This window comes from Acomys minous (assembly GCF_964271855.1).
Source record: "Acomys minous genome assembly, chromosome: 5".
NCBI lineage: Eukaryota > Metazoa > Chordata > Mammalia > Rodentia > Muridae > Acomys > Acomys minous.
The window spans coordinates 8,053,783-8,079,290 of record NC_140494.1 but is presented as its reverse complement, the minus strand read 5'-3'; the positions used below and the strand labels follow the sequence as shown (position 1 = coordinate 8,079,290).

Here is a 25,508-nt window from a genome sequence, read left to right as displayed (position 1 = left end):
GCTCACCTGTATCTCCTTCTGAGAAGAATAAGAGGGAACTTGCATTTCATCATTCTTCTAGCTGGCTGTGGAGAACATGGCTTCTGACCTAAATGGTAGTCTTCTACTTTTTTCAATCCGCCTTTAAGCCAAGGCCGACAAATTACATCACTTATACGTCTGAGTTCTTAACCAAGCTCCAATCGCTCTACCAACTCAGCTATCAGAAGTAACTGTTTGGCTCTTTAAAAAACAAAAGAAGCATGGTCAACCCAAGCTGACCTCAAACTCGCCACACAGTGAAAGAATGGCCTTGGATTCCTGGTATTTTTATTTCTACCTCCCCAGTGCTGAGAATGCAGGACTGCAGACCATGCCTGGTCTATGCAGTGCTCCGGATCCAACCCTGGGCTTTTCTGCACGTTAAAGCAAGCATGCTACCGATTGAGCTACACCCCCAGCACTGTGTGGGGATCATTTTAAACCCTGACCCTTGCATTTTTAGTTTGGGGCCATTGACTTTGACATTTCCTAAAAGTCAATAAAAGGAACAAATGCTAAGAGTGTGCTTCTGGGGCTCCAGAGATGGCTGAGTCTTACAAAGGACTGGAGTCACCACTGGCTGCCCACGACTCCCTAGAACTCCAGCCCCAGAGTATCTGAAGCGCGCCCTCTCTCTCTCTCTCTCTCTCTCTCTCTCTCTCTCTCTCTCTCTCTCTCTCTCTCTCTCTTCTGGCTTCCTTGGGCACTTGCAACACATGCCCATATTCAGGGACACACACATTAACTGAAATAAAAAGTAACATAAAATTTAAAATTTAAAATACTTTTAAAAAAAGTTTTCTTAACTCAGTTAGAAAGCATTTTATTGCTTATCGATCACTTTACTTCATCTCAGTTGGTTGTCACCATAGTCCTATAAATCAGTGAAAAAGTAAGTCCCCCTACCCACACAGACCTTTTAAAGCTCAAGAAACTGAAGCCTAGTGAGTCGATGGCTTCGCTCACGTGCCCATAGCTGTATAAAGGCATGTCCTTCTAACTGCCAAGGTCCTCTCTTGCCTCCTTTAAAAATCTAAAGCTGTTTAAACTCTTAATTATATCCCATCTGTTAACATTTGAGAGAGGGAATCAAGTAGGGAAGTAAACTCTGGGGTTAGATCTTCCCCCTGAGTAATTCCATGAAATTGAGCAGGTTACCCTTTAAGCTCAGGGACAGCATTGTTACCCTTAGTGCCATTGTCATCGGTGCCTACCGTGCAGTGATCAGAACTGAGAATTGTCCTGAGCTCTGTCAGTACAGCTCAGGGTCGCCTCAAACTCACCATGCAGCCAAAGATGACCTTTAACTTCTGATTTCTCCTTCCTTCCTTCCTTCCTTCCTTCCTTCCTTCACCTTCCCAGTACTGGGATTAGAGATGTGGCCACCATACTTGGTCAAACCCAGGGCTCCTTGCATGCTTGGCAAGCATTCTACCTACTGAGCCACACCTCAGCCCCATGACTTCTCATGCGTTAAGACAAACCTTCCAAGTGCATAACAGTTTAGAGAAACCCTTGGGAAGGGAGGGTGATCTGAAGTGCTTAGTGACATCCGAACAGCAGGACACTATCCAGATAGAAACCAAGAGAGGCTTTTTCTTTACCCACCCAGCACAGGCCTCTACGAACCCTGCTTTGTCTCTTTAATGACCGGAAACCCCTATTCTAAACCAGAGCTGCTGTCTCCCTTCCTTGTAGGTCTTCCTAGCGGAGTTCAAGAGAACCAATCAGTTCTTCGCAATAAAAGCCTTAAAGAAAGATGTGGTGCTGATGGACGATGATGTAGAGTGTACCATGGTAGAGAAGAGGGTTCTGTCCTTGGCTTGGGAGCATCCGTTTTTAACACACATGTTCTGCACATTCCAGACCAAGGTATGTTTTTGATACCCTTTAGGCGTCCTTATGGGGTCCCATTCTTATGCCAGTTAAGGAATTAAAATGCAGAGAAATTGTGGGGCTCAAGACTTGGCAGCAGAGAAATTTCAAACCAGCGGGAGGATGCAGTTGAAGAAATGCCTTCCCTGGGTTTGATGAGACACACACATGCAGCAGCCGCACAGAGGAAAAGCTTCTCAGAAAAGCAGAGGGGAAATTGGCGTGTTTAAGTGTCTGTGGGACCTTCCTCCCCTAACTAAGGGTTGGCCAATTTGTTATCTGAACTCTTCATGTAAATGTGCCCTGATCCAGCCTTGAACTTGTTGCGTCAATCCCTCTGCTGGGGTCCTGCAGGCAGGGGGAAAAGCCCACTCGACCTTTGTTTGAAGCTCCCAGGCCTTTGACTCAAGTCAGGAGGACGAGGAAGAGACCAGCCATCTTGGAAGTTTACTACCTTCCTTGCCTAGCCATGGCTTCTCTTCCTGTCTGCCTGCTACCAAGGGAGTCTGTCTAACTCCTGGCCCCTCACTTTCGGCTCAGAAGCGCTTTCTCTCCCTTCAGCTTATCCCAAGTGCCACCCCTGTAGCGGCGCCTGCATGCTGAGATGTGGGGTGTTGTGTCCACATTTTTCTTACCTCTCAGTCTGCCCTCCGTACGCCCATCTCTTCTAAACACCATGGAAACATGACTTAGAATTGCAAATGTTGTGTGTTGGGGGGGGGGACACTTACTTCCAGATCTGTGTATATGCACATCTTTTATTTCGATTTGATTTGGGTTAAGAACCAGGCTCCTACGAAGAGTTCCATGCTTTAGTCTACTGCGCATGTATGTAAAGAGGTAGAAAAAAAGAGGAAATGGATAAAGGCATGTTCTCTATTATGGTCCTTTTAAAGACTATCAGAAAAGGGGGATGTTGCTGGGCATGGTGGCACACGCCTTTAATCCCAGTACTCGGGAGGGAGAGGCAGGCAGATCGCTGTGAGTTCAAGGCCAGCCTGGTCGACAGAGTGAGTCCAGGACAGCCAAGGCTACACAGAGAAACCCTGTCTCAAAAAAATCAAAAAGGGGGGGGGGCGTGTAGGATAATAAGATGAGGCTTGTGGGTGGGAGAAAGGAAGTTAGAGGCACAGGGGACAGCATTGACAAGGAACATTGGTCCGTTCCTTATGCTGATTTTCTTGGAAGCTGCTCCCATTCCTGAGGACTGTGCCCCAGACACCTTTTCTCTTATGAACAAAAACTTAATTGGTTTTTTCCCTCACTCATATCATTGTAGAGAATTTGGAATATTCTCAAAGATGTATTCATCATTAATGCTTTGACGTCTTATCATTCACTGTAGCTTTTCCCTCACTTCCATGAGTTCCATCAAATAAGGAACAATTCACTGTAAATGCCTACCAGTCTATAACTTCTGTTTTTAACATTTTGTTGTATTCATTTCCTCAAATATATGGCTATTCCTCAACATGTACTGATTATAGCAAAGACTGACTGAATATACCCTGTGCCTAAAGCACTGTGGAGCCCACTGAGACATATTATACAGTGCCTGACCCCAAAGCATTTCATACTTTCTAAGGCGACATTGATGCTGTTACCAGGGAAACTGCACCTCCCTTTTTGGGTTCTTAGTCTCATTAATAAAATAATTTTAAGGGGACTCTGAAAACAGCACAAGGACAATTTAATAGACTTTTGAAGAAAACTAAGAAGGCAGGCAAGCTGTGAGACTCACCCTGTAGGAAGGAGATGGAGAGAAAAAGGAGAAGAAGTCATGTGGGAATAACAGATAGTTTATCCTAGAACCAAATTTGAGTGGCCGTGGCTCAGGAGACAAGGAGCTATGTTATACCAGGTTGATGTTTCCAACATGGAAGCAAATCCATGAAGGTTTATAGTGGCAGGAAAGAAAGTTATAAATGAAGACATTTTAAAAATACATTGGTGGAAACAATGGAGGTGGGTGGGGGAGGTGCCTAAGTAAGATGGCAAGGTGGGGGCCAGATGGGGAGTAGTCTCCCCTATAGGCCTCAGATGCATCTGACCGCATTCTCAGCCCTTCCATTGCTGGAGAGCAGAGTTCTGTGAAGTTCCAAAGACTTATATCTATTGGTCAGGATGTTAAGTCTGATACTGAGATGGGCAATCGGTGGTTCTTAGGGGCCTAAGGACAGCTCCAGAGAGATTTGAATTAGGCCATCAGATCAGCAACATTCCAACCGCCATAGTCACTGAAGTTGCGTTGTTTGGTTCTGTTCTGTTTATTGCTTCTTTAGCAATGAAGGTCAGCAGGCAGATCATGGCAGAATAGGGTGAGGGCTATGGGGAATGAGTGAGGAATGCCCAGGGAAAGCATGCCTGGGCTTTTAGCTAGTGTCTGAAAAAATGAGAGAAAGAAGGAGAAGTGAAAATGTCTGGGTTAGGACTGAGAAAGGAGAGCAGGCTCAGCAGTAACATAGGCCGGAAGTTCTGCGGCCACCACAGAGGAAGGGACTTCTGAAGGGACAGAGATAACCCGCCCTTCCCACTCCCTAGCATGGGAGTCAGCTCTCTGGGGTGGTGGAGTGCCTTTCCTGGCCAGGCAGCTGACAACAGACCCAGCCTGACTGACTCTCAGAAGGAGGAAACACTATGACGCAATGTTTCGGGTTGTTTAGAAGGCCAGGTCTCCACCCAGGGCCAGAGGTAGAACCTAGATTCCATTCCTTTGACCAGGAAGACATAACCCTCCCTTAACGGACCCAGACAAAGCCCGCTGCCTCCACCTTTTCATATAGTACCCAAAGCCTAAGGAGCTGCTTCCCTTTCCACCGTTACCAGGGAGACAGGAGATGGGCTCCAAAGTCAAGCTTGAGGGAAAGTCCCACCTCCACGCCTCAAATCCTGATGATGCCCAGCGAGGCACTTGACAACAGCTCTCAGCTTGTACTATTACATCAGAATACAGATCTGAAGCGGCAGATCAGGGAGAAACTGGACATCAGAGTTAGAAGAGCAGAAAGAACAAGAAGTTGGGCATGGCAGATGTGGGGATTAGCGAGAGGAATCCTGTTGTCACCCTCTGGCAACATGGCAGGAATGGCCTTTCTTCAGACTCAGGAGGCAGGCTCACACAGGCAGCGCTCTCGCCTTCTGACCCATGCCCCACCCCCAGCCCAGCTTCCTGGGCTTAGCATACCATTGATGTGCGCACAGTAGTGCACCCCTATAAATCTCAGTACTCGGGAAGCTGAGCTGGAGGGTCATCAAGTTTAAAGCCAACCTAGCCTGTATATATCATGAGTTCAAGATCAGCCTGGGCGACTTTGTGAGAGAGCTTGTCACAAGAGTCTAACAAAAAGGCTGACAGTGTGGCTTAGTGGTGGAGGCTTGCCTGGCATGCTCTAGACCAGTGGCCCATGTACTCCAGCAAACCCAGACAGTAGATGGATTCACTGTTACTCTCCTAAGGAATCCTGATCACCGCCCCCCCACAACCCAGAACATTATCTGGTTGCCTCCTTCCTCCAGAAAGAGCTCCTGTTGGATATCAGAGGTTGCCTAGCTGTTATCTATCAAAGGCACAGAATCGAGTCATTAAAGATTTTTAATGTTGGCCTAGGGGATTGCTCACTGCATTATGTACTTACCAAGCAAGCACGAGGACCTGAGTTCTAGCCCCAGGACCCATGTAAAAAGGCAGGTGTAGAATGTGCACTTATCATCTCAGCACTGGGGAGGTGAAGACAAGGGCATCCCCAGGACATCCTGACCAGCCAACTCAGCCAAATAAGCAGGTTTCAGACCAGTAAGAGCCTGTCTCAAAAAACAAGGTGGCCAGTGTGCTGAGGAGCCACACCCAAGGCTGTCCTCTGCCTTCTATGTAACATGCATTGTGCTGGCCTTCTTGTTCTCTCTCTCTCTCTCTCTCTCTCTCTCTCTCTCTCTCTCTCTCTCTCTCTCTCTCTCTCTCTCTCTCTCTCACATACACACACACACACACACACACCTGCATGGACACACACACACTTTTTAATATTCATCTGTGAGAATTTAAGTAGGTGAAACTATGGTAATTAAGAAAGGGTCGGCTTCTGTGAAAAGGATGAGGGCTGTGTAGGCTTGGATGCTAAAGTTTAGCCTTAGCTCTGCCTTTCACTGGCAGAGTCCTGAAGGTCGCTTGCCTCCTTGCTCAGGATAAAGAGGAAACACCAGTGTGTAAAGGGGCTACAAAGGAGAAGCCAGGTACCCTATAGGAAAGCACCCTGCTGAGGCCAGGTGGGGGACACAAATAACTCGTTCTATTGAATCTGAACGCGAACCTGAGTAAAGCTCAAAAGAGTCTTCCAGATTAATTTTCGTGATACTAGATCAAGATGACTCCGCACATCCTTCCCTCTCTGATGTACCATTGGCCCCACAGTACAATACAGACAGTGTGATCATGACTGTGATTGTCATAGATAAAGAATGGCTTTTATATTATTTGATTTACTTTTTAGTACACTTCTGTATTATTTCTTAATGTCTGTTCTTTCCGTGCCTCATATGGAAGGCCTCAAGGCTTAAAATTGCCCAACCCCTTCTCAGCATATGCTTCTTCAAAGTGTGGGGACCTGTGTGATGCTGGACCTTAAACCTCTGTGTTGGGCTGGGTGGGCTAGGGTTAGAACACTTGCCTGGCGCACACAGAGTTCTGGGAGAAATGTATAGAAAGGAAGGAGGGAGAAAGACTAGAAGGAGTAAAGGATGAAGGGAAAGGGGAGGGAAGAAGGGAGGGAGGGAGGGAAGGAGGGAGGAAGCAAAGGGAGGGAGGGAGGGAGGGAAGGAGGGAAGGGAGGGAAGAGAGGGAAGGCAGGGAAGGGAGGGAAGGGAGGGAGGAAGGGGAGGGGAATGAGGTGCAGAAAGAGAAGGAAGAGACGTACTTTTCATTATTTATTTTTACAATGTACAAGACGGGGCCTGGAGACATGGCTCCGCAGCTAAGAGTACAGCTGCTCTTCCAGGGGACTCGGCTCTGATTCCCAGCCCCCACATGGCACTCACAACAGTCTACAACTACAGTTCCAGGCCATCTGTCACCCTCCTCAGGCCTCTGCTGGGAATGGCGCACAAGGATGGTATACAAGCAGGCACAAAGGCAAAACACCAATACACATACAATTTATTTTTATACACTAATCTTTTTTAATGAGAAAATACATAAGAAAAACTATCCACAATAATAATTGCCATGAACCTTTCAGCTGAATTCTCTGACAAATAACTTGAAAATAATTGGAAAATGTTGCACAGAAAACTTTGAAACCCACAAATGAATTAAAGGCAGCTGGAGTAGATTAAACATGAACTTTGAGAGTCCAACTCATAAATTTCTTTCAGAAGTCCCTGTTAAATTAAATCACAAATGCTTCTCAGAAACCATGATATGTGAGTTCTATATTTTTCTTCAAAAGAAGCAAGATTCAAAAACTGTCTGGGACTGAGTTATTAAGATTTGCCTGTCATTTTTTTTTTTTAAGATTAGTTAGTAAGAAAGAAAAAAAGAGTACCTAATTTGGAAAAATAATATTCTGCTTCCCTGATTTTAAGGGTTTTAGTTGACATCTGGTTTGAACGGTTGTTGTTGTTTTGTTTTGTTGTTTACCGAGGTCATATATGTGCCAGGGTGAACATGTAAAGGTCAGAGGGCAACTGTGGGTGTGTAGGAGTCAGCCCTTGCTTTTACCTTGGAGAGGTAGGGTCTGTCTTATTGTTTCTGCTGTACTGCACGCAGACACCCGAGAGCTTTTGGGGTTTCTCAGTCTCTACCTCCCTCCTCACCACAGGGATGCTGGGATGTCAGGTCAGTGCATCTGGATTTTTTATGTGGGTTCTGGACCTCAACTCAGTTATCAGGCTTGTGTGTGGAAAGCTCTGCCTGCTGAGCTACCTCCCTGAACCTCCTTTGTAATGTATCCTTAACCAGGCATGGAAAGCTCTGCCTGCTGAGCTACCTCCCTGAACCTCCTTTGTAATGTATCCTTAACCAGGCATGGTACCACAGCCCTTCTCATCTTGGCACTCACGAGGCGGAGGCACGAGAATCACCAAATTCAAAGCCAACCTGGGAAGAGCATGAGTTCAAGGCCAGCCTGGGCAACTATGTGAGGCCCTGTCTCAAAACAAAAAATAAGTAAAGGGCTAACAGTGTGGCTTAGTGGTAGAGTGCTTGCCTGGCATGCACAGAAACCTAGCTCTCAAACCTAGTGCCCCAGGTAAAAACAATAATAATGAGCTAGGTGCTCCAAGTTCCCTTGATCTGTCTCCCATAAAACCATTTCAAACAGGAGGGCATGGCTCCAAAACTGGTTTGAAAAGATGCACCCAATACAATGAGGTCTTTGTTTGCTTTTAATTTTTTGTAAGTTATTTTTCATTAGACTTTAAGGTGCATAAAGATCTGCTTTCATTTGAGTCTCCTATTCATTAAGGGAACATTAATTAATGAAAGGCCCATCGATAATTGTACTTTAAGAAGAGTTAATGGGGCTGAGGAGATGGCTCAGTGGTTAAGAGCACAGGCTGCTTTTCCAGGGAACACAGGTTCAAATCCGAGCACCTACAAGGAGGCTAATCACTGTCTGTAACTCCAGGGGGCCAAGCCGTATGCCGCCCCCTTCTGGTATCCACAGGTACTGCACTCACATGTTGCACAGATACAGTTGCAGACAAATCATCTACACACACACAAAGAAGTGTTAACAAGCACAGACCTCAAAGATGGTTTAAATCCTACAAGCACAGCTCTGGGTCCTTCCTAGGGGCACATTTGAATGACAGCCACTGCGAATGTTACAGGTTTCCATAAAGTCAAGTCATTGTCCCCGCTCACCACCATCTCATATATAATGGATGAAAGCTGGATTTCAAAAATGTACACTCTCTCAAAGGTACTTAGACTCTAAGGTACTTAAAAACTGTCAGCACAATTCTTTTAATTTTTTTATTTTATTAGAAATAATAATAATAATAATAATAATAATAATAATAATAATAATAATAATACAGCAACATCTAGGCCAAGCTTGGTTACACACATCATTAATCCCAGCACTTGGTAGGCAGAGGCAGGCATATCTCAGTGAGTTCAAGGCCAGCCTGGTCTACAAAGCAAGTCCAGGATAGCCAAGGCTACACAGAGAAACCCTATCTCAAAAAGCAGTAGCTTCCCTGCTTTCTGAGTGGAGTCTTCAGCTCTGTCCACTGGGTCTCACGAGCTGTATCTCAATTTATAAATATCTTCTCAGTACCCATCTTCTCAGTCCATAACCTTGGAACTGGAACGTTGTCCCGTATGTTTAACGTGTGGTGCTCTGAAGAAAGAATAAGGTCTACTTATATCTTATTTTAGTCATTACTTTGGTGCTGGTTCCATTTCTTCCTCAGATATTGAGAGTCTTAAACATAAATTTTGTTACATTATTCTTTGAAAATTTCAAGCGTCTTGATCGCACTCACCCCTCGCTCCACCTGCAGATCTCCCCCTCACACCTCTCTCCAACTTCATGACCTCCTCATGTAATTTGTAATTGTCACAGAGTAAAGAAAATTGTATAAAAAGACAAAATCAAAAATGAATTATGTGAGCTTCCTAGCCTTTGGGGGGGGGGGCGATATATAACCCAAGAAAAAAATAGTATAGTTATTCTGTGCTTTTGTTCCCACCTTGCTTTTCTGGTGAAAGGGTTGGTGTTCTTGATGCCATATGTGTGACATTTGTCAAGTTTCCTGTGCATTTTCAAAGTTAATCGTCCCTGCTTTGATAAAATCACTAGCTAATTTCTTTGATGCTGTGTGTTGCTTATTTATCCTAAGCATTTGACAACTGTTCCTCTGGATCTTTTTTCCATTCATTTTTTTACTTGGAAAATGTGAGCATTTCAGGGAGAACACAGATACAAAACAGAGTGCATCTAGCCACTTTTGAGCCTGAGTTTACAATCTCCCTTTGCCTGGTGCTAGAAATTCACAGAATGCCCTTTGCTTCCTCTAAGAATCAGCTTATGTTTTAAATACTGATATTTTCTCACAGTTCTACCCCCTGTACCTTTTCTAAATAATGTTCATCAAAGTAACATGATCCTATGATATTTATACAATTGATTTTCTTAGATTAATCACTTCCCTTGGTCTTTAATCATCTTTCTTTTGTACTGTAAATATAGATTTGCATTTTAACGATGTTTATCCTTATAGAACTTTTGGGTCTTATTCTTTTTGGAAGAACTGTTATATTTGTCTTACTTTGAGGTAAAACAACTTCTACGAAGTTTAAACCCAAAGCTTTATGTGTCCGACAGCCTCCTGCAGCCCAGGCTGGTCTCAAACGCTCTGTAACTTAGGATGACCTTGAACTGCTGGTGCTCCTGCCTCCATCCCCAAAGTGCCATGGTCATGAGTGGCTGTCAGCACATACCTGGTTATTCCCTGCTTGTCTTGAACCCAGGCCTTTATGCACTAGAGGCGAACACTCAACTTCATCCCCAGCCCCCACATGCTTCCAAAGATGACGTTCTACTCTGTATGAGGCCACGTTTTCATTTGAGCATCTTCAGTGTAATAAGATCATTGACTTAGATGAGTTTCAAGGGACAGCATCTTACTGGCTCCAAGCATCAAGTCTGTTTCCCTGTCGGCTCCAGAAACTGCAGTACTCACATAAATTTATCAATGAAGCAGCTTCATGCCGAACCTTCTTCATTGACACCGCCATTGACTGGCGTGTAGGACCTTGAAATCCCGGCAGCCCTCTCTCCTCAGCCTTATGCGTTCTGAGACCACAGGTGTGTGCCACAGCCGATGTTTTTGTCATTTCATATCAGTGATAATTTACTAACTTTTTTATGTTTGTTTTTTTGAGGCAGGGTTTCTCTGTGTAGCCTTGGCTGTCCTGGACTCACTTTGTAGACCAGGCTGGCCTCAAACTCACAGCGATCCACCTGCCTCTGCCTCCCGAGTGCTGGGATTAAAGGCGTGCACCACCATGCTGGGCCCTAATTTATTAACTTTAAATAGTCAACAAAAGGGGACTTTTTTTTACATCAAACCCCTGTTTCATCAACTCAACTTCTGTGTTAAAAATCCAACCTGTTCCTGAAATACTCATTCCCAATATGTGAATATGTGAGGATTATATCTAATAACTATAGTTATAACTATGAAAACACCTGGCATTAATAGAGGGTTCTCTGTGTGTCATTCAGCGTTCTGGGCACATCATGCATCTGAGCTCATTTACTTTCCTTGCAGCCTGTGGAGTAGGTATTATTAATGTCCATATTTTATAGACAAGAGGGTGGAGGAGCCCAGAGTGCTAAGGAGCCCACTGAAGGTCAGACCGCTGAAAAGCAAGTCCTCAGAGACTAAACGCACCAAGGAAACCCATTTTAAAATTCATGAAATGGAGTTTTAGTTGCACTTTGATTGCAAAGGAAAATAATTGGTTAGTTAAAGCAAGGAGACCTCATGGGACAATTAAGCCAGTAAATACCACTGAGCCTAAGTCTCTGCTGCAAGGTACCAACCTCTAGAAATGTAGGCCGGTTATTTCTGACTCACTCTAATGAACCTACAAAGGTAGTGAGTTTTACTAATTAAAGTTTACAGTAGAAATATAAACAGGCCAGAATAAATGAGCTTGCTGGTTCGTAGAGAGCCGTTTATCCCACATGCATGTGCGCACACACACACACACACTGTACCTTTATATATCAAATTATACAAAGGGTTTTCTATTGTTGTTTTTTTATGGTACATATTTGTGAAATGGTAATAAGCCTTGTTTCCTAGAACATCTTAATTTGTATTTGGATAAATTAAAAGTGAAAGAAAGAGCCTGCTGAGGTAGCCCAGCCCTGTAATCCAGCACTCAGAAACCAGTGCCAGGGAGGACTGTTTCAAAGAAAGGATGAATGAATTCTAAACTGCCCCAGTCTTCCACAGTACCATGACATCTAAACGTTGATGTATCCACACCAATACTGGGTTTAGAAGGTCACCAGAAGCTTTGGGGTGAACCTCCACAGATAGCCTACAGTGTGCTGGTGTGGGAGGCCCCTGTCACCACCTCATCCCACTCAACGCCAGGCTCTCCTCCAGGGTGAGCTCGTGCAGCCATGACTCTGTGATCTGCAGTGAAACACCGAGCCCCTCCCTTCTCCCACCACAGAGGTGCAAATATGGAAAGCACAGTTCTCCTACCTAGAGGAGAATTCTACCTAGAACCTTGCCCTATGAGAGGACTCGAGTCTTTTCCCTTCGTTAAGTAGATGTAACTGCGCCTTCAGTGTGGCGGTCTATGGCTGAGGAGACTCCTTTACTACTTCTAGGCCCTCACTGTACTAACAATGTAATTTAAAAAGGGACGGAGACAAAAAAGAATAATAAAAAAGAGTAAAAGTCACAAAAGATACTAAAGACAATAGGTTAAAACTAGTTCAGAATAGGGCTGAGGTAAACTGCCTTACAAACCTAAGGATCTGAGTTCAAGCCCTGAGAACTCACTTAAGAACAAAAAAAGCCAGCATAGGAGCATATATTTGTAATCCCCACTCTGAGGGGACAGAGAAAGGCAGAAAGCTTTGATTATTAGAATTTTTATATGAAAATTGCTTTTTCAGTTTTTAGATTTATAAAGCATTTTAAAATCTTTATTCTTGAATACATTTTTACTCCCTGTCTTCATCATTACCTGAATAAGCACTCTCACAGCTTTTCTTTTTTTTTTTTTTTTTTTCCGGTTTTTTGAGACAGAGTCTCTCTCTGTGTTAGCCTTGGCTGTCCTGTACTCACTTTGTAGACCAGGCTGGCCTCGAACTCACAGCAATCCATCTGCCTTTGTCTCCTGAGTGCTGGGATTAAAGGCATGGGTATAACAAAGAAAATGAACACAAGGAAATATAAATCTTAGAGCCCCCGCACCCCAGTGATAGTACATTTTCTACAGCTTAAGGATACAAGATATTTGTAGAAGCCATGGGTGATAATATCCTTTGCACACAGACATATGTAATTCTTGGAGAAGCCACTAGACTATTTTTATATTTTAAGGGTACTCAAAGTATGTATTTAAATAATTTTTGCAAGAATATAATCAGTGTATTTGTTGGTCTATGTGTGGACTGGAGTTCAGAAGATGACCTCGGGTGTTGGTCTCCCTTGTCATGGCAGCACATGCCATGCTAGCTGGCCTGGGAGCATCTAGGAATTCTCCCATCTTCTGAGATTACACACATGCATTCTAGGGATCCAGACTCAGTCCACACACTTGTGCAGCCATGTCCCCAGCCCATAAACAATCAATCACACACAAAGCCACAGGGTCTAGAGAGATGATGGAGGCCCAGAGGTATCACGTATCTTTAATCCTGGCACTCAAAAGCTAGAGGCAGGTGGGTGGATCTCTGTGAGTTTGAGGCCAACCTGGTCTACATAGCGAGTTCCAGGACAGCCAGAGCTACATAATAGGGAGGCTCATCTCATACAAACAAACAAAGCACATACTACTCTTAACAGAGTTCTGTTCCAGGACCCATATTAGGTGGCTCACGCTTGCCTGAAACTCCAGTTCCATGGGAAAACAATGCTTCTAGCCTGGCAGAGGACCTGTACTCTTATGCACACGTACACACACATACACACACACACACACTCTCTTACAAATAAAATTTAAGAAAAACCAGCCACTGAGGTCTCTGTAACTATCTAGCCTCAGGACACTGGGGTTGATTCTGCCTTCATCCAATTGTCAAGCAATCACAGGAAATCGAGGAGTACTGTGACCCTTTCAGGTTTTTGGCCTCAGCATTAAAGATTTCATGCATATTGTGTCCTTAAGATGTCCAACTAGAAGTTGGACAGTCAGTCAGTGTCATCAAATGTCATCTTCTCCTGTTAGGCAGGACCCCTCAGCATTAGTCAACAAATTTCTGCTTCCTTAGACCTCTGTACTCTCAGATGGGCTGACTCTTCCTTACCCACAGGATGGGCACACTACAGCATTTTCTTGTTCTGTTTATAAAATCAGTGCACAGTGGAAAGACGTTTGGGGGATGCATTTTGAGGAGGGTGGCATTAGTAGAAATCCCTGCAGGAGTGCTCACTTTGCGAATCAGTGTTTAATCTGATACGAACAGTGGTGCTGAGAACTGCAGTGTTTCCTCCTACGGAGAGCAAAGAGACATTTCTATGTGTGGTGTGTGTGTGTGTCTGTGTCTGTCTGTCTGTCTGTCTGTCTGTCTGTCACATGTGGATGCCATAGCATATGTGTGGACATCCCAGGACAACTCTGGGAGTCTGTGTGGAGTCTGGGATCCAAATCAGGTCCAAGTCTTGGCAGCAAGCCTCAAGATACCTTTCTAAAGTAGAATTCACTCCTTCAAAGGACCTCTTAATGAAATGCGGTGCTTTGCTGCCCAGACAGATTCTCGATGCCTAGATGGAGGCAGGAGTCCCAGGGATCATGACTGACTCCCTTGCTTACGTCCTGTCCTGTCTCTCCTCTGAGAACCTCACAGTTGGTTTTTTGTTTGGTTGGTTGGTTGGTTGATTTAATTTTGGTTTCCTCAGAGAAAGATATGCGCACTTCAGAAACTAAGTAAAATGACCAATCAAAAAGGGCTTTGCCCTACCACCTTCATTGTTTACTCTAAGAGCACAAGACACGGTTCTCTTTGAACCTATTCAGCCTTTCCATTCTTTGTCCATGGAAGAATTAATTTAAATATTCCATCCATCCAGGACCCTGGGAACCAGAAGTTCCTGTAGTAGACACAGTCAACTGCAGTCCACCAATTGCCAAGTGCTGCAAACATACCCAAGAGCTGCTTAAGCGGAGGAAGGCCCACGCTTTGTTCCATCTTGGGGGAACATGGTAGTCCTTAAGGAAGGATTGTATAGCCCGTCTGACTTGAAGAGTGTCCAAAAAAAGATTCCTCTCTTTTTCTTAGCATCAAATATGCATTATTTCTGGGCAGTCAACTTTCCTGGGAGTTTATAGGTTTGGCGTCCTCTCACTAATGTTTGTTACCTACAGGTGTTACATAAATCTTAATACAATGTGCTGAATGGACACTGTCTATTAATTTCATCTGTTCCCCCCAAGAAAAGGAAAAATATATATTAAAATGTGGTATTTAGTCAAGGTTCTCACAGACACGTCTCACTGAAGCCCTGGGTTGCCAGGGCTTCATCATTACCCTACTGGTTAGCAACAGGCTGGTCTGGGTTCAGATATTAGAACTCCCACTTAGTGAATGCTGCGCCAGGAGTTCATGAGCTCTGAAGTTGGGGCAGATTTGTAGCATCCCATTCCTGATTCTGTTAAAACTTCAGTTCCTGTCTGCTTGGAAAGAGGCTTTGTATCAGCTAAGGTATCCCAGGTTATGGTCCCCTCTCACTGAGCTGCCCTGTGTTTTCTCTCAGCTGGGAAGCAGAGCCAAGGGAATGTGGAGAAAACCCAATCTTGTTTTCTGTTTTCTTTCGAGAGCCATGGGGGCTCTTCATTCATCCTCCAAAAAGTCTTTACTTATGTTTGCTTGTTAGTGTTAACTAATTTCATTCATTGTCTCCCAACGCCTACAGCTACCAGTTACTCAATGTGTACAAGGCACTGATGGTTTTAAATTTATTTATTTATTTATTCACTTTACATCCCAATCGTAGCCCCGCCCTCCTCTCCTCCCAGTCCCACTCTTTCTCCCTCCTCCCCCACCTCCTCCCATATTCCTCAGAAAAGGGGAGCCCCCTACCCACCCACCCCAGCTCATCAAGTCGCATCAGGACTGAGCACATCCTCTTCCCCTGTTTAAGTTCACTTTCTACAAATATCATCCCATTTCACACTCAGAACAATCCTCAGAGGTACAAGTGTTAACTGCCCTGATTTCAGAAACAAAATGAAGCCCGGGAGAGGTTATGGACTTCCGCTGTAAATAAGGTGATTTGAAATTAGCTCTAAGAATAACAAAGCCCTGTTACTCTTGGTTCACTCTGCCTAGCTCACTGTGGACTTTCCCAGTTGGCAGAGCATTTGATGGCAACTCTGAAGGGGTCTGGGTCAGCCGGAAGTCACTTTATGAGCCTGACTTCCCTGGCCACTGATGAAAGTTGTTTGAATATATGTTTCAGTAATAGGATTAAACTTTTAAAGAGGCTATTTATGCCCCAAAGTGGGGTTCCCTAAACTCCCATCTCATGGCATCCTAGATGTAGTGCTGGCTTTGAACTCGGTCTGTAACCTAAGCTGTTTTCACAGTAATCCCTTGCCACAGCTTCCTGACTGCTGGAATTAGAGGTATGCCAGCACTCTGCTAGGATTCAAAGTTCAGTCTTCAGAGTACTAGTAGCTCAGGGATCTTAGAGGAGAAAAAAAAAAGGAGATGGCAAGAAGCAGCCTTAACCAAACTGGTTTAGTTGATCCTTACACTGGTTTGGTTGATCCTTACACTGGTTTGGTTGATCCTTACACTGGTTTGGTTGATCCTTACTCTGGTTTGGTTGATCCTTACACTGGTTTGGTTGATCCTTACACTGGTTTGGTTGAGCCTTACTCTGGTTCTTTTTGGGGTCCAGTGGTTCTGGGGATACTCATGATTGCTTGCAGGAGGCTACCATGGCCAGCCTCTACCACACAGCAAAACGCTGTGTCAAAAAAGAAAGGACTCAGAGACAGACCAGAGTAACAAGAGAGTTTTGCTCTGGACAAGTCTGGCCCAGCTGCCCCAGACCCCTGCAGAGTTGCTATAAAAAGCCCTGCCAACTGGAGAAGTCCAGACCCCGAGCTGGATGCAGCGAGCCAAGAGGGCAAAGCCTAGGTCCTCCTTTAGATCCCCAACTTTCACAGAGCCTCTGTGTGGGATACATGGGATGGAGTCCATGTTTTTCCTCTGCTCTCTCCTATCAGCTTTATTCAAGCCCAAAGTGTATAAATTGTGATAGTCTAAACAACAAAACCTAAACAAATATTGCAGGTCCCCATTCATTTCCTGACACAACAAAGGAACCATCCTCTTTGCAGTTTTATAGATGGTCTTACCAACTGGTTGTATGTGTGGGTCGGTGTGTATGTGTGTGTATGTTCATGTGCACTGGTACATAAATGTGCAAATCCATGTGGAGGCTAGAAGTCAACCTTACGTGTCAGTCCTTAGGATGTGTCCATCTTGTGTTTTGAGACAGGGTCTCTTGGTAGGACCTGGGGCTTACCAAATAAGCTAAACTGACTGGCCAAGAAACCCAAAAAATCCGTATGCCTCCAGTTCCCTGGCACTGGCATTAGAGATTCATATGCCAGCATGCCTGGCTGTTTTATATGGGTCCTGGCATTTGAACTGAGGTCTGTGTGCTTACAAGGCAAGGACTTTACCTACCGAGCCATCTCCCCAAGCCCCTATGGCGTGGTTTTAATCACACATAGGAAAGGAAGCTGTCAGTGTGCTGGTTAACTCAAAGCCAGTAGAGCTTTGTTTTGAAATGGTAAAGGGTGGAAGCTGTTCACACATTAGTCATAGGTGGGGGGTGGGGGCTGGGGGGGATGCCAAAGTGAGAGAAATGGCCACTAGGTTATGTTTGAAATGTCACGGCTAAGTTACAGTGATCCAGTTGACAATTCTGGCGTGTGCACAAAAGGGGAAAAAAGTGTGTATGCGTGTGTCTGTGTGTGTGTGTGTGTGAGATGCAGCTCAAGTAACAAAATCTAGAAACTGTATCACCTTTGGAAAAGGCAGGTGGATACTTACCTTTATTTGTTTTTTGTTTGTTTGGTTTGGTTTGGTTTATTTTTGGGGAGAGTTTGGTTTTTCAAGACAGGTTTTCTCTGTGTCATCTTGGCTGTCCTGGATTCACTTTGTAGACCAGGCTGGCCTTGAACTCACAGCGATCCACCTGCCTCTGCCTCTGGAACGCTGAGATTAAAGGCATGTGCCACCACGTCTGGCCCATTTACTTGAATTATCAATATCATTGCCATGATATTTAGCTTTTCTTGTTCCGGGGAAATGTGGCCTCAGTACAGACGACAGGCAGTGAATGTCACCATGAGGCCAGAACACTTTGATCATTACCTTGTGTGCCTCAGCACTCCGATTAGTCTCAGTTCCAGACATAAAATTAATTCTGTTTGCTTGGTTTCTGTTTTTGTTTCTGTTTTTTTAATCTGTGAGTTGAGGTGAATTACAAATTCCTACACAAATACACTGTCTCCACACTTTGTGGGTTACTAACTCTGAGACTCTTAAAAACTCTTAAGTGTGCAAGGTGTTCAGAGAGCTGTGACTATTTTTCTTGAAGAAATGGTGTCTCACATCATTGGTGGAACTTGAGCCGGCTGGAATCTGGGACCTCTGATATGTGATACTGTCACCCGCGATCTGAGGGTTACCCAGGCTTTCACTAGATCACTTTCTGTGGGCACTGTATTTCTGGTGCCAGACAGAATCCTATACTAGGAGCTGCATGCTCAGAAACTATGGCTATCTCTCCCACGAGGGACGTGTGGACACCAGGGTAATAAGCAAACTCAATGACAAGACAGAAGACCAGGACTGCCACCCACAGGACGTACTCAACGATTATTGGCTGAGTGTCATAAAACATGGGGGTCCCCATGGTCTGTTCCTGGAGTCAGAGGCACCATCCTATACGTTGTCTGTTTGAGCAAGTGTACAATCCTCACGCACTAACTGCTCCACACTGTCCGTTGTTCAGGAGACAGATGCAACCAGTGTCCTCCTCCTCCTGTTGGCTGGATCACAACCCATAAGCCCCTTCGTGTGTTACCCATCTTCCCCCCCCGCCATTCCCCACATGCCCTGGGCTTCAAAACCATAGCTCAGCTCAAGTATTTTGACAGTCTCTTCATAAAAGGTTTCATGATAGAACTGGTCTCTCTAAAATTATCTAATCTATTTGAAAAAGTCAACTTTCTTTTCTTTCCTTCAATGCTAAAAACTGATGTTGGTTGTTTGCCCCCTAGGAAAATCTCTTTTTCGTGATGGAATACCTCAATGGGGGAGACTTAATGTACCACATCCAAAGTTGCCACAAGTTTGATCTTTCCAGAGCCACGTAAGAGCCCTACTTGGGATTTGGGACATTTTGTGTTCTTGATGGTTTCTGTGCACCTAGCACCCACAGGTTGCTTTTCTCGTGTGGTATTCTTTATTTATCGTTTGTGATTGTATGTGTATTTGAGTGTATGTGTGTGTGTGTGCGCGCACATGTGCATGCAGTGCCCTCAGAGTCCATAAAAGGGTGTCAGATCCCCGAGAACTGCAGTTACAAGCAGTTATAAGCCACCTGATATGGGTGCTGGGATTTGAACCTGGGTCCTCTGGAAGAGTACCAAGTACTCTTAACCACAGAGCCATCTCTTCAGCCCCCTTTTCATACCCTCTTGCTTGGCATGCCTAAGTCCCAGAATAAAGTAAACACTTGGGAATAGTACCACACAAGCAAACGGTTTTCCATTTCGTAAAACTGAAATCCACTCCTGCCTTGTTTCATGTTCCATGTGGTACAAGCAGTTAGTTCACTTCCTGGGAACCCCCTCCAGCCACCGAGCTCCTAACTCACTGTGCTCAGGTGCAGATGTGCGTCCTTTGGAAAGAGCAGTGAGATGGGACATGGATGTTCCAGGTGGCCCTGGGGATGGAATTGAGCTGCAGCCTGTCACAGAGATGCTCAGTGGGACCTTAGAAAGCACTCAGCTGCCCCCGTGTTTGAGAAGAAGCCCTCTCCTTCTCTGGCATCAAGTAGCCAGGATGCAAGTGAAATGGAGCTGTATCCCTGGGAAAAGTGTGCCGGGGTCCCACAGCTCAGCTGCAAGTGTTGTGCTTCCCTTGGCCCTGGTCCTGCTTCCCTCCTGAGAAGCGCACAGTGACATAGGGGCAAAAATAAGCGGTGGAATTACAAATGATAGCTAAGGCTGGCAAGCTCAGTGGGTAGGGGTGCCTCAGGACCTGAGTCCCATCTCACATTCTCATAAGTTGTCCTCTGAGCTCTATAAATTCATCATGACACACAATAATAAACAAATAAATAGATGTGTTGTTTTAAAAGATAACTATATACTAGCTGCTGTTTTTGTTTTGTTTTTTCTGGATGCTCAGCCATCTGTCATGCAACTCTTCGTGACTACTTTGAGTGCTTCAGGCTGAACTGGACTGAAAGATGGACTTGGTCCACCAGCTGCTACGAAACCCAGCAATGTGGCTGTCTTATCAGCTCTAGAAGGGAGCCCTGGCCATCCCTATTGTGTTCAGGCACCTTCAGCCAAGCACCTGAGATTATTATTTTGCAGAAATCACTGGGCATTGAACACTGGGACGTGTGTGTGTGTGTGTGTGTGTGTGTGTGTGTGTGTCTGTCTGTCTGTCTGTCTGTCTGTCTGTCTGTCTGTCTTTCATCTGTCTGTCTGTCCATGCATGTTAGAAATGATGCCTTCTGTCCCTGTGGGTTCTATCAAGCATAAGGCTACCTTGAACACCTGCTGCCCTCCTCTTGTGTCCTAACACTTTCTGGGAGGTGCTTTCTTCTGGGACTCAGCACATTTTACTTCCAGGAAGATCCTCCCTATGTCTGCCTTAATCCCACCTGAGAGAGAGAAACTAATTTCCTTTAAGCCTGTGAAGATGAAGACCGGCTTATCACCGTCTGTCTTCTAATACCCTTCTCTTCACCTCTCAGGCTATAGCTCTGGCCAGTGCTTAACATCATCAATATGAAAATATTCTAGCCAGCTATGTTGGGAATGGCCTGGCACACAGCTCTGTTGGCTCCAGGCAGAACTGAAAGTAAAAGAGGAAGTTCCTGTCCTACTACCCTGGGCTATTTATTACATGTCATGTTTGCATAGTGTTACGACAGTACGGGCATTGCCATTTAAAAGATGAGAAAACAGCAGACTCAGATGATGTCACCTGGAGACCCTGGCTCTTAAATTATGCCCACTGGGCTAGCACTGGATGTGCTTGAGCCTTTGTGTTGAGTGTAGAGTGGATGACACCTTCTTTGCTGGAACCAAGCAAAAGTGTGCCCAAGCCATTAAGTTGAATACACATAAGCCATCCCAGGGCTCGGGGGTCTCACTCTGCTCGGTTCCTGTACTCATGCAGTGTCTTGACTGTCTGTCTTACAGGTTTTATGCTGCCGAGATCATCCTTGGTCTACAGTTCCTTCATTCCAAAGGGATTGTCTATAGGTAAACAGTGCTTCTGTCTGACTCAGTTGATTTTTAAGCACATGTATTTTATGTGAAAATGTCATGAAAGAAAGGTCCCTCCCCAGAACCCTTCCCCACTGTAAAATTCTAACCCCGGAAGCCTGCAGGTTCTGCTCTTGCTTTGTCCTTCCTTCCGGACCTGACTCTCATTCTCCCTTTGGCTTCCTTTCTTCTGCCTCTGCTTCATCTCTGATCCTTATTTCCGTTCTCCCCACCATTTGTCCCCTTTGCAACTCCTGCTTTTATTTTTGGGTCACCCAGAAATGCCTGCGTAATGTTTCCGTTTGGGTGGGAGAAGGGAGCTCTTCCTGGAGGCTCGCTCACACAATAGCTATGAAAACTCACGGCCACACCCTACAGAAGGGCACAGCCCGCCTCCACTGCCCTCTCCCATGAGTTTCTCTCTTGCACAGGACTATTTCACTCTCTGATGTCAGAGCTCTTAGGTGAATGCTACCACACTACCATCTTTCCCTCTCAAAACACAGTTGACCCATTTTAACATAAAGTCTTCACAAGTTAGATGGCCAGTTTCCAGACTCATGGTAAATGAAGGGAAAGAGAGGGAGGAGAAGGAGGTGTGGAGGAGCTGGCTGAACGGCCAGAAGCCAACACAGGGGCCTGCTCTTGGGCAGTCATGACCTAGGGTCACTATTAAAAGTCCCATTGTCTTCCACTTGGCTTTTTGCAGACAGCAGACAGTAGAGCCTTGGTCAACACTGATGCTTTAGTGTTTAGAGAACATGGTCCTGCTGTCTGAAAAAAAAAAATCACAAATTAAGAACACTTCATTTCCAGACATATCCTGGGGAGGACACTCTATGCAGCATCCCAAAAGACCTAGGGATGTCTTGGAAAGCCAGTCTCCTTAGGCACACTCTGATAAACTTTTTTAAAGTGTGTGTGGGGAGGGGGAGTGTGATGTATGCAGTGCCTACAGAGACCAGAATAAAAGCATCAGATTATTTGAAACTGGAGTTACAGGTGATGGTGCGATACCCAACACGGATGCCAGGAGTCAAGTTTAGGTTCTCCCGATGAGCAGCGAGCACAAGTGGACACTGAGCTATTTCTCCAGATTATTTTTTCTAGTTATTTACAAGGAAGTAGGCTAAGGATGATGACTTTCAGGGATCTCCTACAACCTCATGAGCACACTAGCAAATTCACTCTTCTTCCTTATTAGAACTCAAGTCATGACCTATACTATTAAACGTAGCAAGAGCCCTAAAATGGGTATATGTATCATATCTCCATATTCACCTGAGCATTATTTAAAAACCTTGATTGATATGCATGCATTTTTTACTTTCTTTATAATGCCTGCAATATGTAAAATACTTTTGTACTTGATGTTGTGTAGCTTGTATGTTGATAGGTGGTCAGACTGGTAAATGGATGAATGGGTTAATGGATATCTTGATAAATGAATGAGCGAATGGGTCAATAAATTGATAGTTTGATGAGTGGACTAGATGGATGTGATAGATGGATGTGAGAGAAAAACAAAATCAGGGATTTTCAAAGGAGAGAGACCCAGATATCTCCTAGTTAGAGGGCCCTATAAAGCTGAAATCCATGTGCCGCAGTGTTTCTCCCCCCACTGACCATGGTGTTTCCATCTTGGCATGCTTTGGGCGTGCAGAACAGAATGCCCAGTTATTGTCCTCCTGTGACGAAATAACATATACTCATTTTAGGACTTTTTCCATGTATGTCAGTCTTGTATTTAAGTCTAAAATGTACCAAACACAGAAGAATATTTGGTCCACTGAGTGAGGTCATAGTAGATCTTTGAGAGACATCATAAGATAATTAAAATTGAGGTAAGGCCATCAACTGTACCTTCGTGCTGCTTGATGCAGACAGCAAGCTGCTGGCAAGGAAGGTTGGCGCCAAACGTCAGCAGCTGCTGCCACTGCATGTGACCCTGCTTTCACAGGCACCTCAAGTGAGCACGTGTAACTTTTACTGTGGTGGCTCAAGGGCCAAAGAGAGTCTATCCGTTGCCTTCTGTGGACTGCATAGGATTATATTTGTCTGTTTACAAACTATAGTTAGTCATTTTGAAGGGCTACCTAAAAAAAATGATGGGGGGACTGGAGAGATGGCTCAGTGGTTAAGAGTGCCGCCTGCTCTTCCAAAGGTCCTGAGTTCAATTCCTCTCAACCACATGGTGGTGGCTCATAATGTGATGTGGCGCCCTCTCCTGGCTTGCAGGAGTACATGCAAGCAGAGCACTGTATACATAATAATAAATAAATCTTTTTTTAAAAATTGATGAAATACTGCAGTTCTAGAAACTAGAAAGCTGAAATCAAGGTGTGGTCAGGGCCCATCCTTCCACCAAAGGCTCTAGAGGAGGACCTTTCATCAGCCAGCCCCAGTGGGGTGGCTGCAGGCGTGTCTTGGCCTGTATCCAGTCTCTGTCTCCACCTGCACATGGCCTTCTCTTCTCGTGTGTGTCTTTTCTGTGTGGCCTGAGAAGAAGGCATGATAGCTTTAGTCTGTCCTTCCCACACATGCAATTCAGGATAAGTCCATCTGGACACCTTTAACTTAATTATATTAGTAAGTACTCTTTTTCTTAAATGAGGTCATATTCACAGCATTCTAGGGAGTAGGATATGAACCATATTTTATTGTTTTAAATAGATGGATGGATGGATGGATGGATATATGTATGTATGTATATGTAGAGCCAGGCATGTAGTACATGCCTGTGATCCAGACAGTCAGGAGCCTGAGGTAAGAAGATTCCAAGTGAAGGATAGTTTGGGCTACATTTTGAGTTCGTGTGTGTGTGTGTGTGTGTGTGTGTGTGTGTGTGTGTGTGTGTGTGTGACCATACATGTAGTGGGGTAGGCACCACTCACTACTCTGAAACCAATATCATGAACATGATATTGTGAACTGGTGAACATCCACTACTGTATAGTCCCTGTTTGATGATTGTGATGGGCAGAAAATATGTAGAGCCCCCAACTCTAACATATCTAAATTCTAGATCTTTAGTGGGAGGGTAAAATTACATGAAAATATAGATGCAGTGCATTCTGAAGAGCCCAATAAATATGATTCCAGTTTTAAAAGGAGAGGGAAGAAAAGGCCTTGTCAGAACTGACAGCACTCCAACAAGATCGTCTTGTTTTCTGGTAGGTTGTTTTTAAAGGGGAAGAGGATTTTCAAATAGAGAAAGTGACTGCAGAGAAATCACACACACGCACGCATGCACGCATGCACGAACTCAAAATGTAGCCCAAACTATCCTAATGGAATCAGTGGCATCTTGAAAGATGCTCTAAGTCCTATTGGATGTAATATAAAACAACGAACTCAGAAAATATATAGGCGTGAAGAGCTGGGGCCCCACCTCTGAGCATGTCTGAGCTGAGGTGGAATTGACTGTATTTATGAATGATAAACGACCTCACCTACCTATCTGAGGCCATTTCCAAGTGCTTTCACGTGGCCTGCTCAGTAGATGCCACAAGAGATAAATAAGCAAGAGACATCATGGGCCTTATCTGTTGTTAGGAATGAGAGGCTCAGCAAGGCCAGTGGCGTGGCTGAAAAGATCCACCGTGAAACCAGCTTTGACTTGGCTTCTGGGTAGAAGGTCTTCTTCAGCACTGACTGCATGACAGAGGTTTCTGCTTACTTTCCTCTTATGCTTGATGCATAAGTGCTACAGGGACAAGCAGTGGCCATGAACTCTACACCTTCCCTTGAGTCCTGACATCCTATAGCGAAGAGTAAGTTGAATGAGTTGCCTCGGAATACTCTTCCCTAGGTTCTAAAGCCTCTCCAGTTGGTTCCAAAGAGCCTGGCTGGTCTTCTGCCTTCATTCCTTACGCCCATGGTGATGTAGCTTTGAAGAAGAAAATTTTTTAAAACCTTCTGGACCTTCCCATTCCAACTTAGATCTCTCAGACCTTCCCCCCTGCCCCATGTCCCCACAGACATCTGTATTGCCTTAAAAAATGGACTGCAAATTTGACATGAAGCTTATTTTTCCTAGCCAGAGGCACAGAGAACATTTATTTTTAGATCAGTTAAAATACATCCTTGTATAATTTCATGAGGTCGGTCTGATGAGAAAGACCAGGTGGTCTTTGTATAAAAGAATGTAAGAGAGAGGACTAGGCCTGCATCCCCAGCCACTGCCTGGCTATGTGGGCTGGATAAAGAAAATCACCTGTGAGAAACTTGTCTTATCTGAATAAAAAAAAAAACTAATGGTAATATTAACGATATTAACAATAACTTGATGGGGTTGAGGAACTGGCTCACAGGGTAGGAAGGGGTGCTTACTACTCAAGCTCAAAAACCTAAGTTCAAATCCCCAACACCCCCATAAAAAGCC

At 44.7% G+C, this 25,508-nt stretch overlaps 1 protein-coding gene across 3 annotated transcripts in view; it reads left to right on the top strand.

Moving 5' to 3' along the window:
• Positions 1–25,508, top strand: part of PRKCQ (protein kinase C theta) — a 130,549-nt gene that overhangs the window by 84,118 nt on the left and 20,923 nt on the right. For all 3 annotated transcript variants that reach the window (XM_084783975.1, XM_084783976.1, XM_084783977.1), the window contains 3 exons: positions 1,720–1,893; positions 18,896–18,987; positions 21,059–21,121. In XM_084783975.1, coding sequence (XP_084640101.1) covers positions 1,720–1,893; positions 18,896–18,987; positions 21,059–21,121 — 329 coding nt within the window. The remainder of the gene's footprint in view (positions 1–1,719; positions 1,894–18,895; positions 18,988–21,058; positions 21,122–25,508) is intronic.